Source organism: Propithecus coquereli, unplaced genomic scaffold, assembly GCF_000956105.1.
Source record: "Propithecus coquereli isolate 6110/MARCELLA unplaced genomic scaffold, Pcoq_1.0 Scaffold107, whole genome shotgun sequence".
Classification (NCBI taxonomy): Eukaryota; Metazoa; Chordata; class Mammalia; order Primates; family Indriidae; genus Propithecus; species Propithecus coquereli.
This window is the reverse complement of record NW_012134636.1, coordinates 520,755-534,343: the sequence shown is the minus strand read 5'-3', so window position 1 is coordinate 534,343 and position 13,589 is coordinate 520,755. Positions and strand designations below refer to the sequence as shown.

Here is a 13,589-nt window from a genome sequence, read left to right as displayed (position 1 = left end):
GGCCCTGTTTGGCAGCTCCCAACACCGGTGTTATTCTCAGAGGGGTTCACTCATGGCCCGCCTGGGCTCTGAGGGCAGCTGAGTCAGGTCCCTGTCTGAAGAGAAGCTGATCAGGCCCGAGGAGACCATTTTTGGGTGTGCTGTGAAACGTGGCACGCATGTTACACCCGTGATCTGGGAGTGTCTATAATGGGAAGGCAGGAGGACGGTTCTGCCCTGAGGGCCCGCGCTCCCACTGGAAGTCTGAGGACACATGGAGGGAGAGACTCATTAGCCTTGACAGTATTTTCTGCCGGCACCAACATTCAAGGTCATGGGGTTAAATAGATGTTGTAAAATCACTGCCATGCTGTAAAAAATCAGATAAAAGGGTGTTTGCAGAATTCACAAAACTTTTATTGATATGTTTATCATGCCACAAAAAAAGTTGTTTATTTAAAATTCAAATTCCACTTGAAAAAGAGGCAACAAGTGATAGTTAGGGTCCCAGCCTGCTCTCGGAGGGGCTCCCATGCCCACAAAAAAGCACTCGCATTCTATAGCTATGTGATGCGATCACTCAGAACTGCAAGTCGGGAAATTCCTCCCACAGCTCCCCCTGCAGGCTGTCGTTTGTGTCTGTAGTTAGTTGCAGGTGGGAAACAACAACAAAACCAAAAAAGCACTCCATCCCTAGACTTCTTAGAACATTTCTGGTTTTGAAACTACGGACCCTCCAGGATCCATTACCACCCAACCTGGAATATATTTATATTCCCGCTGAAAAAGCAATCACTTTGTGTTGCTTGCTGGCTCTTGCATTAGACCCTTAGGATGGCCTCAGCACACCTGGCTCTCCTCCCTGGTGGGATCCCGCGGATTCTGGCTGCGGGCGGGCAGCCGCTCAGGAGCGTTTGGACTTGCTGCAAGTTGGGCACAGAAGCTGCCCCTTGGTGACGATGTACGCCCGGCCGCTCAGCAGCTGCTCGCAGCCCTCACAGACAAAGTGCTTCCGGTGCCACGCCAGGTCTTCCACGCGCTGGCAGTCCTCGGTGAATATTATCTGGGGAGGGCAGCAGAGGAGATGCATGACTCAGGTTCGGTCCCTAGGTAGAGACGGTGTATCTAGGACAAGTTACAGGGGAGTGGTTCGTTCCATCCCATTCTTATTTCGACTTTTAGAAACCTCAGTGGAGAAATCTGACATAAATTTGAGGCAGAAAGTACAGTAGTTGGTGAAGGTCATGGATGCATCTTAGCTTCCAGGATGGAAACAGAAATCCTCCACCACAGGCAGGCTTTACTCAGCCAGCGTCCGTGATACTCTTTGGGCCAATTCCAAAGTCCCTGTGTTCTGAGCTGGGATTACGCACCCCGGTGAAGACAGCTTAAGGGCAGATAAGCTGCCAATGGCCAATCTTCAAGAGCAAGAATGCAGAGGGTTGGAATAAAGTGTCACTTTGGAGCATATGTATGCCAGGAACCCCTCAGGCTCGGGCAGAATAGCATGGTGGTTATGGGCCTTCTGATTTTGGTGTCAAACAGGAACCAGATATGGGCAAATTAGTGCATCTCTCTGTGCCTCAGCTTCCACATCTGTAAAATGGGGACACAAGTACTTCCCATCCCATAGGGTTTTATGGGAGCTGAATGACCTACGACATATGCCATGCTTGGAGTAGTGACTGACACAAAGTCAGTGCTGCGTGATTGTCGTTGGCCTTTCTGAGCTATACTTTCTTCAAATGTGAAATAGAGACAGTGTGAGCCTCTCCTGAAAGAGTTATTGTGAGATGCTCATACGTGCAGTACACAGCAAATTACTGGCCTGCTATAAGCCCTTAATGAACGATGGCGAATCGTTATTGTGTGCATACTGTTGTCCCCTCAAAAATGAGGTTAAGGGGCAGGCCTGCAACAGTCCTTTTGGTTCTTACTATCACTCAATAACCTAGTTATTAGGCAAGAGGACTACAGAGTCTTAACTTCACACGAAGACCAATATGTAGGTGGTGGTGGGAAGCAGATTTTGGCTAAATATGAAGAAGACATATCTAGCCCTCACACATGCCAAAGATGGAGGCAGTGCATGGCCCGCTACTACGGGTGTGTAAAGGGTCCTTATCATTATTAATATTGTAATCAGTGTGGCTATTATTAATATACCTTAGAGTTCCTCTTGTCTCAGCCTGTATCAGAGTCTTGAATCCTTTCCATGGCATCTATAACTATTGTGTTGTATTGTGTTACGTTAATGTATTGTGTTACGTTGTATTGTGTTACATTAATGTTAAATCATTATATTGTATTGTATTAAATTATATTATCATAAGACTAATAGCAGGTACCATTTATTAGTTAATAGGTTAGGCCCTGTGCCAAGAATTTTCGTGCATCATCTCATTTATCTTCATGGGATGGGTGCTATTCTCATCCCCATTTTACAAGTGATAAAACTGAGGCACAGGGGTTGGGTAACCGCATGACTATACTAACAGATGCAGGTCCCTGTTTGAACGTGGGCAATCGCCTCTGGCACACCTGCTAATGCGCTTCTGGGTACTGACTAAGTGCCAGACATTGTGTCAAGGACAAGGCTCGAGGGCACTCAGTGTCTGACCCGTCCCAACAGCCTCAAGGGTGGGAATTAGTATCAGTCCCATTTTGCAGATGAGAAAATGGAGGCTGAGAGCACACAGTGAGGCCTGACCTCAGTTTCCCTATCTGTGGAGCACATCATCAACAAAGCCACACTCCCGTTGGGCCCTGGACTCTCCCCGCAGCAGTGGGGGTACCCCCTCCGCCTCCAGCCCACTATCTCCCACCTCATCGCAGCCGGAGCACCGGGGCCGCAGGCTCTCGCAGTAGTGGCGGCCACACCAGGGTGCCCCGTTTTTCCAGAAGTAGATGAGGTCCACCAGCGGCTCGGAGCACTTGACACACACAAAGCAGACCGGATGCCACTGCTTGTCATAGCCTGCCCTGTCTGCATAGACCACAGGGCTGTCGGCAGGGACCGGGCCCTTGCAGAGCTCGCAGACCTGGAGGATGGGGAAGGATCACAAAGATACGAAGAAGTCAGGAGAGCACAGTGACACGGGTTCGAATCCCAGCTCCAGCCTCTCTACTTCCTGGGTGACCTTGGGAAAGTTACTATACTTCTCTGTTCCTCAGTTTTGTCATCTGCAAAGTGGGATGATATTATTGCCTGCCTAAAAGGTTGTTTGTGAGAACTAAATAAAGTTACTCATTTAGTGCAGTGATTCACAAGTTGTTTGGTCTCAGGACCGTTTATACTCTTAAAAATTATTTGAGATCCTCACAGAGTTTTTGTTCATGTGGATAAAAGCGATTGATAGTTACCACAAGACAAATTAAAAGCAGAGAAAAATTTAAGTATTTGTTTATTAATTCATTTAAAATGGCAATAATAAACCTATACCATGCTAACACACAATTTTGAAACTAAAACTATATCTTCCAAAACAAAAAAATTCAGTGAGAAGGAAAGTTTAAGACATTGTGTCACATTTTTGCAAATTTCTTTGATGACTCCCTTAAGACAGCCAGATTCCAGGGCTGCTCTGCACTCCGCTTTTGCAGTATATTGTTTTGGTTGAAATATAGAAGAAAATCTGGCCTCACAATGATACAAAGTTTGAAAAGGAAGGCAGGGGTACTTTAATAGCCTTTCAGGATAACCGTGGATGTTCTTTGATATATAACAAAATTCAGCAGACAGTGCTTTCTTGTTCGTTGCACCGTGAAATCCAAAAGCATGTCAACGAACCTTTCTTACCTGGTTACGTTAAAACCTGTTGGTCCACCTTGCACTTTGAAGGGATCTTTTACCCAGGCGCAATTGTTTTTTGATAAGCTTTTTATTTTTGAGTAGTTTTAGATTTACCGAAAAACTGCAAAAGTAGTACAGAGAATTCCTATGTACCCTGCACTTAGTTTTCCCTGTTCTTCACATGGTACATGAATATGGTATATTTGTCACAATTAATTACCCAATGTTGATACGTTATTATTAACTAGTGTCCAGACTTTATTCAGATGTTCGTAGATTTTGCCTAACGTCCTCTTTCTATGCCAGGATCCCACCCAGGATGTCACATTACATTTAGTTGTCGAGTCTCCTTAGGCTCCTCTTGGCTGTGACAGTTTCTCAGACCTTCTTTGTTTTTGGCAACCCTGCCAGTTTTGAGGAGTGCTGGTCAGGTGTTCTGTAGACTGTCCCTCAACTGGAATTTGTCCGGCGTTGTTATCATGAGTAGGTTGGGAGGAAGATCACAGAGGCAAACTGCTGCTGTCCTCGCGTCCCACCAAGGCTGCATCCTATGGCCAGGACCGATCACGGTGGGGTTGGTTTGACCGCCCGGCGGAGCAGTCCGTCAGGTCCTCCACGGTAAAGTAACTTTTTTCCTCCTTTCCATACTGTTCTCTTTGGAAGAAGTCACTGTGTGCTCCACGTGTATAGACGGCTCTACTTCCTCAAGGCTGAATTTGTCTGCATAAATTACTTGGAATTCATGCGTAATTTTGATCCCACAGATCCACCAAAAGGACTTTGAGAGCCATGGATTGGCACATCCTCTGGACTCAGTCGACGTTAGCTCATGATATTTCTGGACGTCTGAGTGATCAGTTGATTTGAGCCTGTCTCCTCCACTAGGTGGTCAGCTGCAGAGGGCAGGGAAAGGCTGCTTGGCCACTGCTCTGACCCGGGACCCTCTATGGGGCCCAGAACACATAGATTCCCCATCTGCAGTTGCTGAATAAAGGAATGTGCCACTTGCCACGGGGCCTTTGCACTTGCTGTTCAGGGCACCTGGCACATTGTTCCAACTCCTGTTTGGCTGGTTAACTCCTTTTCATTCTTCGGATCTCAGACTTGAAGATCTTTTGTTCTAGGAAACCTTTCCTGACCCTCCTGCAAGGGCGATCAAGCCTGTATTAAAGCTTCTCTTCTCACCTTTCTGTGTATGACTGTTTGAATGGGTTCTGTCCACACTAGGTGGAAGCACCTTGGGAGCAGGAGCCACACCTGAGTACACCTGCCTTCACATACACCCAGTGCTGGCACATGGTAGAGGAGCAAAGAATGTGTGGCGACCTTTGCCCTCCAACCTCATACTTCCTACCTAGGGGACAACGGGTGAGTGTGGAAGACACTCGCAGATGATGCTCCCATCTGCACCTTGGAGACAGGTTTAGATGAAGTGCGGCAGAGGCAGGGCTCCAGAGACAGTTATGTGGACAGCCTTTGGGAGCTTTCAGGGCACTCTTGCCTTTCAGTGACTCATCATGTTTACTGAGCACCTACTGTGTGCCAACCCCTGGGCTGGAGTGCTGGGGACACAGCAGTAACCCAGACAGATAAGGCTGGAACCCTGAGGGAGCCTGGGACTAGGGGTGAGGGGGAGGAGGAAAAGAAATATGTGAACAAACAGATGAGATAATCACAGAGTGCGATGAGTACTATGGTAAGGGAATGGCGAGTGAGTGACTTGGGGACCGGCCAGCAGGGGCCACCTCAGCAGGAGAGGCCTCTCCGAGAGATGAGGGCTTAGAAGTCCCCATACCAACCTTCTGGGTAGGTAATGCAGGTACATAGGGGATGCACCCATTTTACAGATGAGAAAAGTGAGGCTCAGTGAGATGAAATAGCTTGTCCAAGGGTCGCAGCCAAGAAACAGAACTGGGATGCAAACTTCAGCCCTTGACTCCGTGGCTTTCTGTGGGAACCGAGCTCAGTCTGGTGGGGACACTGAAGTCGGGGGGTTATCTGAAGTGCTCAGAGGACCCAGGAGAGTGAGTTCCGATGTGGCAGAGGAATAGCACGCCTGAGGGCTGGAGGGGAGCAGCAGCTTCCCCACAGGGCCTCTGGGCAGTTAATGCAGCCGGCCCCTGGCTGCCTCTGGTCCTCTTTCCGTCGGGGCTCCTCTGTCTGTCTGTCGCTGCCCGTAACGCCTTTGCTGCCAGCTCAGGAGCCACGACAAGGTGGAGCTCAACTCGTGTCGCTCCTTAGCTGTGGTTCGGAAAAAGACTTCATGGGGAGGGTGAGCGTGCCTGGGAGAACTGGACTGCGAGAGTCCGAGATTCCTCTCTTCCGCCTGGTCCCCAGGAGCGGAGAGAGCTGTCGGCTGCTCCTCCATCCATGCCGGGCTCATCCCTCGCACGTTTGTAACGCGCCTACTCTCACCCTCCAAACAGTGGGGACGTGACGTGCTCAGTCCATAAAATCTTTTGGGCCGTTTTGGAGTCATCCCCCGCTCTTCAGCGCTGACGACGACGACGATGATGACGATGATGATGATGATGTGATGACCATGGCCGTCATGTCCTTAGGGCATGTCTACAACCGGCCTGCACTCAGGACTTGGCACTCACTGCGCACCCCTTACACACACCTGAGAGAGTTGTTTCCCTCTAGAGTTGTTTCTCTATCGGGGAAATCATTATTTTCTCTCCTAGATGTGGCACAAGCGAGGTTCAGAGAGATCCGGCGAGTGGCTCGACACCCCGCAGCTGACGGGAGGCACAGCTCGGCCTCGAACAGAGGCCAGCCCGACGCCAAAGCCAGGGTTCTTTCTCCTGCATCCTGTGGCCTCCAGATCTGGTGTCAGCAATCTGCGGCCCATGGCCAGACCCGGCCACTGTCTGCTCTTGTAAGACCCGTGAGAATGAAGAATGAATTTCACATTCGCCCTCCAATTAAGTGAAATGTTTTCTCTCAAAAAAAGAACTCCATTTTTCTCATCAGTAGAATTATATTTAAAAAAAAACCTGCACTCAATTATTATTATATTTTGAATTTCATCAATAAAAATCCCATGGAAATTTGTTTTCTGTCTTGTTACATAAAGTGCCTATATAATATCCTCAATTTTGGCTTTCGACTCACAAATCCTAAAGTATTTAGCGTGTTCCCTCTGCCCTTGGCTTTAGGTGAAAATTTAAACTTACTAAGCACTGACCGTGTGTCAGCCAACACAGAAATATTTATTGCTTTGCCACATAAAGATGGGGAAGCTCATGTTCAGAGTCTGAACACTTACCGTTCTTAAATTAAATACTGTAAACACACACTCCATATGCTCTTATATATTGAAGAGTCAATGAAAATAAAAATGGTGAAAATCAGGAAAAGAAAACCGGAAGACAAGGAACGTCCCTGTGCTGACAGCAGTTTCCGAGCGTCGTAGTTGGTGAGTGAATGTCTGTATCAGGAATGTGGTCGGTCAGCTGGATACATCTTGAACGGGGCCCGACTGCCTGATGATGTTCCTCAGAACGTGCTAGACTGGTGGTTTCGGTCGCGCCCACGAGAGTGAACGGCCTGAGTCCCTCGCCACAGTGAGACCCAGCTGCTGTTCCATGACCGCCGGGTCCCAGCCGCCCGGAGCTCACCGGGAAGCCGGCGGCGCCTCTGCGCCACGTACCGTCACCAACGCCTACGCATAGCCGGGACTGTAAACTGTTTTGCCAGGGCTGTTTGAGTGCAAAGTGAGTTTTCCGTCTGGCTTCTAAGTGTTACGGAGAGAAATTTCCAGCCCTTTCCCACCCACACAGAAAGGCCTTCCTGTCGGTCCCCCAAACGGCACTGAGTGGAGTAGCATCAAGATACGTCCATGGGGCTCCCAACCCCCAATGCCCAGATCCTGCTTGGCATGGATGCAGGGGAGGCGAGGGGCAGAGGTGCAACTGAACTTGTCTGAGCAGCATCGGCAGGTCCCCGCGACCCGCAGAAGGAAGCGGGGGGATGTGAGGTCAGAGAGGTAGTTTGGGGTGATTATGGGTGGCTTGGAACCCAGGTTACAGGTTGGGACTTCACTCTGGACGCAGTGGGGAGCCATCACTGGTTCTTGAGCTGAGGAGTGCGATGCTCTGATTTGTACCATGGGGAGAGGACTCTGGCGGTAGCATGGAGGAGGGCAGAGTCATGTTCATGGGGCTTGGTCTCGACCGTCTCATCTGTCGGAAAGTGTTTTTCAAGCCCCTCTTGGAGGAGTGTCCCCTCCCTCACTGTTCTCCCTAGCATCCCCGGCTCTTGGCCCTGTGACTACCAGTAGCCAGCACTTTTCAGCAAACAGTGGCACTATCATTTTATGGAGACAAGATGTCCTGTCAACATGAGTCAGGAAGCAATTTTCTCTCCTTGCCTCTGAGCTATTTTCTGTGCCCTTTTCCCAGCTGTCGCAAAGGATGAGATATCTGAGGTTGTCCTGGATGTGTCAGCCTGGTGGCCCCTTGGCCATCGGGGACAGGCTGGCAACCAAGATTGGAATGTCCAGCCTGCTTGGGTTGGCCTTGTTGTCCTGGCCTTGTCTTTCTCCACACAAACTTAATCTCCTCCCACAATCCTTGGTACTGAAGTTTATGATTTCTAAATTTCAATGGGTGGTTGAGAAGGAAGATCTCGAGTCAGGCTGCCTGGGTTTGTAGCTGTGTGACCTTCGGCAAGTTACCTAACTTCTCTGTGCCTCAGTTTTTTCACCTGTCAAATGGACATAGTTATAATAGCAACATCACGGGGTTGTTGCATGAATTAAATGAGATAAAGAAATTTTTGGACTTTATAAGGGCTCAATAACGATTAGCTAAAATCTCCTGTTATCCTTACCTCGGCCCTCCTTGTAGGCTAGAAACTAAGCTCAGAGGGGTTAAGGCACTTTCCTAAGACAACGAAGACATATTGGAGGCAGGTGTGGAGGCCTGGGCTTCCCTTCCGCGCCACCACAAGCACGCAGACTAGCAGGAGGGTCATTCCTCCCACCGATGAGCTTTGCTGTGCCCATGTCAGTTGTCTCCCGGTGGGCAAGGCCAGAGGGTCGACTTGTGCAAGTCACTTCGCCGTCTGCCACCGCTCCAGACCCAGCTCACTCCGTCCCTGGCCTGGGGTCCTGCTTCTCCCGTTCGCTGATCCCAGCCCCTCTAAGACAGTGGTTCTCAGGCTTGCACCTGCTTCCCCATCCCCTAGAGGGCTTGTTAAAACAGACTGCTGCCCGCCCCCCCAACAGTGCCTGATTCAGGAGATCCGGGGTGGGGCACAAGGATTTGCAACTTCCCCAGGGATTCAGGCAGGGCCAGGGGCCCTTACTTTGAGAACCAATGACACAGAGTGTTTAAAGATGACCCTATACATAAGCTCAGCAAAAATGATATCCAATTTGGCTCAGTTACAGCAAAGGCCAATTTGAATTCCTGGAATGTTTTAACTCTAGATTGTTTTTCAGAAAGCCCAATGCGGCCATTCTCTGGCTGTTTCCTCTCAAGGAGCTGCTGCGGGCAAGTAGAAGTTCTTTGGGATTATGGTAAAAGGCATGGGGAGGAACAGTTTATCCTGAGCATATCAGTTGGCTCTTGTTCACACTCCCCGCTATCTGAAAGTAGAGCTTGCTCATGAGAATGTTTCTAGCATTTTCCACATCACTTTGTTTGCAGACTGTTGTCCCCCTCGAGAGGAGCTGTGGCACAAACCTTTCAGAAGTAGAACGAATGTGAGGTTTCTCCCTGTGCCAGGCAAGTTTGCCCTGTCTTGTTCAAATAGTGCAGGATCCTTCATTAAAAAGGGTTAAGATGAGAGATTTTGAGTATTCCGTGCTTGGGGCCTCTGCAGTTGTGAGCGCAGCTGGGAGAAAGCTGAAGAACATTTTACATTCCTCTGTCACCTAAGCTAAGACCCTGGTGTGGTGTGTGGGGTTCCCCTAGTCGCACTGTGTTCAAATCATGGTGGCAAATTCCTGGACACTCTTCCAGCCAACATGGAATTTAAGTTCCTTTCTGCGGCTATGGCTCCACCGTAGTGACTCGAGCCTGTAGGACAGAATGTGGCAGAAGCCATGTGACGCAACCTCCGAGGTAGTCACGAAGGCAGTACAGCCGTCTGCTGGGGGCTCCCTCTCAGTACACACGTGGGAGCCGTGAGCGGACAGGAAAGAAGTCCCAGCATCCTGCGGCTGCCGCGCGAGGGTGACCGAGTGGAGAAAGCACACAGAGGTAGAGGCCGCGCCCCCAAAGGCCCTGCTGGTCTGGGCCCAGCTGTGTGTCTTCCGGGCATCCAGCCAAACGCGTGAACGAGCAGCGGATGACTGCGGCCCCAGCCGGCGAGCGGCTCCGAATGGCGCCGAGACGAGCTGTCCCGCTTGGCCCTGCCCAGGATGCTGATCAGTGGGCAACAGCCATCACGCTGGTTTGAGCCGCTCTGCCTTGGGATGGTTTGCTATGCAGCGTTAGGTATCCGGAGACATGCAGAATTATTAAGGCTTCTGAAATGGAAGTGACCAAGACACAAGTGCCTCAGGCAATGGCAGATTCAGGACAGTGGCCCAGGGTCACACGGCTGCAGAGCCGTCTCTGAGGACTGAGCTGTGTTGGCCTCCGGAGCGGGAGCAGCAGACACGGAGAACGCTCCACAGCAGCAGTGATCTCTGCCTCGGGCTTGCCAGAAGCTCTGTCCCAGTGGTGTTGTTTTCTTCTGGAAGGCTCTTCTCCAGAGGCCCGCCCAGTCTAAACCCAGAGAGCCTCGTGAAAATCTCACTATTACAATATAGTAAATATTAATACAAAGGCCTTGAATTCAGGCGCTGGGCTCTTTCCAACACAAATACTCAACAATTTATTTATAAACAGCGTCTCCCCATCTCCTCTTATGGTGATCGTTACTGTCTTCGCTTCACAGCCTCATGCATCCCAGAGGGATTTTTTCCTCTTTTCTGACCTGGCATCATTTCTGGCGTCCTTGGAGCTCTTGAGTGCTGTTCCCCCACATCGTGGCTCCGGCGGTGCAGAACGGGTAGGCTGGTGTGGAACGGGCAGGTCACGCATGGGCTTTGGGATGTGGTTCTTACCAGGCCTTCCTCACCGGTGAAGCCCTTGGACAAATCCTCCACCCGTCTGAGCCTCAGTTTCCCCATCTGTAACACGTGGCAGGCCCTGGCTGGTAGCAAATGCCTCACACTGGTGCTGGTGCTCACTGCTGTTAGCCACCCCTCCTCCTTGGCATTCTTCCTGGGGCAGGTACCAGCACCCTTTTCAAGAAGCCAGTCCTTGAGCCTGTGCTCAAGGGGGTGCCTGTGCGCAGCCTGTGCTCACCAAGCTGGGTTCGAGAACAGCCCAGACCGTGTTCTCTTGTGCAGGGAACATTTAGGAAGCCTTTCTGGCTCCATCTCCCCCTTCCTCACATAAGGGGTGAGGGAGATCCAGTTAGACATGCTAACCTTTCACCTTGCTTGGGAAAGCCTTCAATATTCACTATTTGCCCTTTACGGAAAAAGTTTGCCAACCCCTGTTTTAGTCAATGGAATATTATGTAGCCTACTCAAAAGAAGAACAAAAATGCTTATGAATGCCATGTGGCAACATGGGAAAGTATTTATAGCATAAAAAGTGGGAGAAAGGGAATTTTCTTTGGAAAACAGATCTCCTTGGATGTCACTAAAATATCTCCACTATAAAGAAGGGGGGAGGATGAGAAGCTGGTAACCGTGGTGATTTTGCGGGCTGCTCCCAGGCTCCTGCCATTTGGTGCCGAGGCAGGGGGTGGCTGGAGTGTGGGGAGCAGGGGTTCCTCTGGCTGAGCGACCCCAGGTTTGTCCCTGGGCTTCCCACCCTCCTGTCGTCCTGCTCAGATGGCTGGCAAAGGGGGGAAGGGTGGTGGTTTCCGATTCCCAAACGGGGCTGGCAGGAAAGCCAGCCCGCCTCCCATCCCACAAGCCAAACATCTGCTCAGACAAAGGCTTGGAAGTCCCTCGCCCACAAATATGTCCCTCTGTTGGGGCTGAAGTCCGGCCGAGCCGCCAGCTGCTGTAAGTTTCCATGTGAGAGGCAGACCTTTAGTGGGAGGGAGGGGCCCAAGGCCTCCTGACCCCCTCTCTGCATTTTTGTGGGGAAATGGGGCACGGACTGTGCTTCCAGCAGGGTCCGGGTGGATAAGTGGGGCCCATACTCACACATCTTTAGGATTGTGAGGAGGAGGAGCATCTTCGCTCTCTCGGGTTACTCCCCTCCTCCTAAGTGTGCTCTCTTGGGGCGATCGCTTGGCCTGGGATGGGGGAGGTGTGGGGGAGGGCAAGGCAGGGGAGGCTCCTGGCAGAAGCGACACTTACTAAAGAGGAGAGATTACATTCAGTGCTATGTTCTGGCTTCCTTTCCCCTTTCTTCAGTTACAAGTTCGGTGTGCGGGAAGGGGCGGAAATTCCTGGGCGAAATAACCATGCCCAGGAAATCTGTGTATTTAATTTCTGAGAAAATATCCAGTAAGCTCCCTAAATGCAGGGAAATGGCTGAGAGAGCTGTTAACAATCGGAGCATTTAAGATCATTGCCCGCACGGTGCTGGGGCCCAGATTCCACCCAGGTGGGGAGCACAGGGCTTGGCGAGTGGACAAGGGGTGAATTGGTGTGACCAGTCCACCAGACCAGTGTGAATTGGTCCAGGTTCTTGGAGCCAGCAGCTGCCTGGCCGTGGAACCCTTTGATGCCCGCAGGACCCACGGGAACCCACGGTGGAGGGAACTGGGCTGGGCCAGGGATGTCCTTCCCTTGTTCTTGGCACGCAGATAAGAGACTCCCAGATTCTTCAGTGGGCTGAGCTGGGAGTCCCTCCAAACCCTGCGTTCGCCCCAGCAAACCTAAACACTCACACGCACACCCCCTGGCGCTGTGGGCCCCACCCTGCCTAGGCCCCACCCCAAGGCTGCTCAGACTCCACACACCAGCGAAGCAGAAAGGCCTGGGGCTGACTCAGAGCCCCACCACGCATCAGCAAGCTGGCGAACCCTGCCCTGCCTCAGGGTCCTCATCTGTGTAATGGGTATAGCAACCCCAACGTCGCTCACACCTCTCACAGGGTGCTGCAAAGATTTAAGGGCATCGAGACCTTGCAGAGTGCCTGCTGTGCTGGAACAGCCGCCCGTCTCGCCTCCCTATTCTCACCTGATCCCCCCACCCCTACACACTGGGACAAGGGAGGGAAAGGGAGTCTGAGTATTGTTAGGTTTCAGTTGGCCTTAGTGATTGAAAAGGGCTCCTTGGGGAGTGGCAGGGGTGAGTCAGTATCTGGGGCTGGGATCTTCTGGTCTGGTATTTCCTCTGGAAGAGGGATTGCTCTGACAGCCTGGTGGCTGAGGGCATTTCCCATGGTGTCCCGCCTCTCCTAACCTCCGTCAATACGCTTTCAGAGGACTGCCCGAGGCAGGCGTGGGCGGCCACAGCTCTTGGGTTCGTTTCTCAAGTAGACAGAAGTGCCCAGGCTAATTTTAGGTTGCCCCGTCCTGGTCCTGTCCCTGGGCCCGTCTGAAGCCTGGGGTTGGAAAGCTGGGGGTGGGGTGCAGATCCGCACACCCCGGCCATCTGGGTGGGCTGCGCTGCGACAGCTCTGTGCCCTGCGACCTGGCTGGCCCGCATTAGCTGGGTTCACTCAAAGCACAGCCCTTTTCTGGAATTCCACACGGGCTTTTGCACAAGGCCTTTGGCAGTGCTGCTCTCCGGCATGGATAATACTTCCTACTGGGGACAGCTTGGTGGAGGGAGGATGCAGCGGCTGACCCCGCCGTGGCTGCGACCTGAGCCCCTCCCAAGGTCCCGGAGGAAGGACGTCACCCC

The 13,589-nt window shown here is 51.4% G+C and overlaps 1 protein-coding gene across 2 annotated transcripts in view; it reads right to left on the bottom strand.

Annotated features, from left to right (window-relative positions):
• Positions 1-380: 380 nt before the first annotated feature.
• The window catches only part of LMCD1 (LIM and cysteine-rich domains 1), a 60,054-nt gene continuing 46,845 nt past the window's right edge, over positions 381-13,589 (bottom strand). Inside the window, exons 5-6 of one of the 2 annotated variants that reach the window (XM_012647221.1) lie at positions 2,805-3,020; positions 381-1,042 (exon numbers count right to left, since the gene is read on the bottom strand). In XM_012647221.1, the coding sequence (XP_012502675.1) occupies positions 884-1,042; positions 2,805-3,020 (375 nt within the window). In that variant the 3' untranslated portion in view covers positions 381-883. The remainder of the gene's footprint in view (positions 1,043-2,804; positions 3,021-13,589) is intronic. The other variant, XM_012647231.1, reaches the window with a different exon arrangement.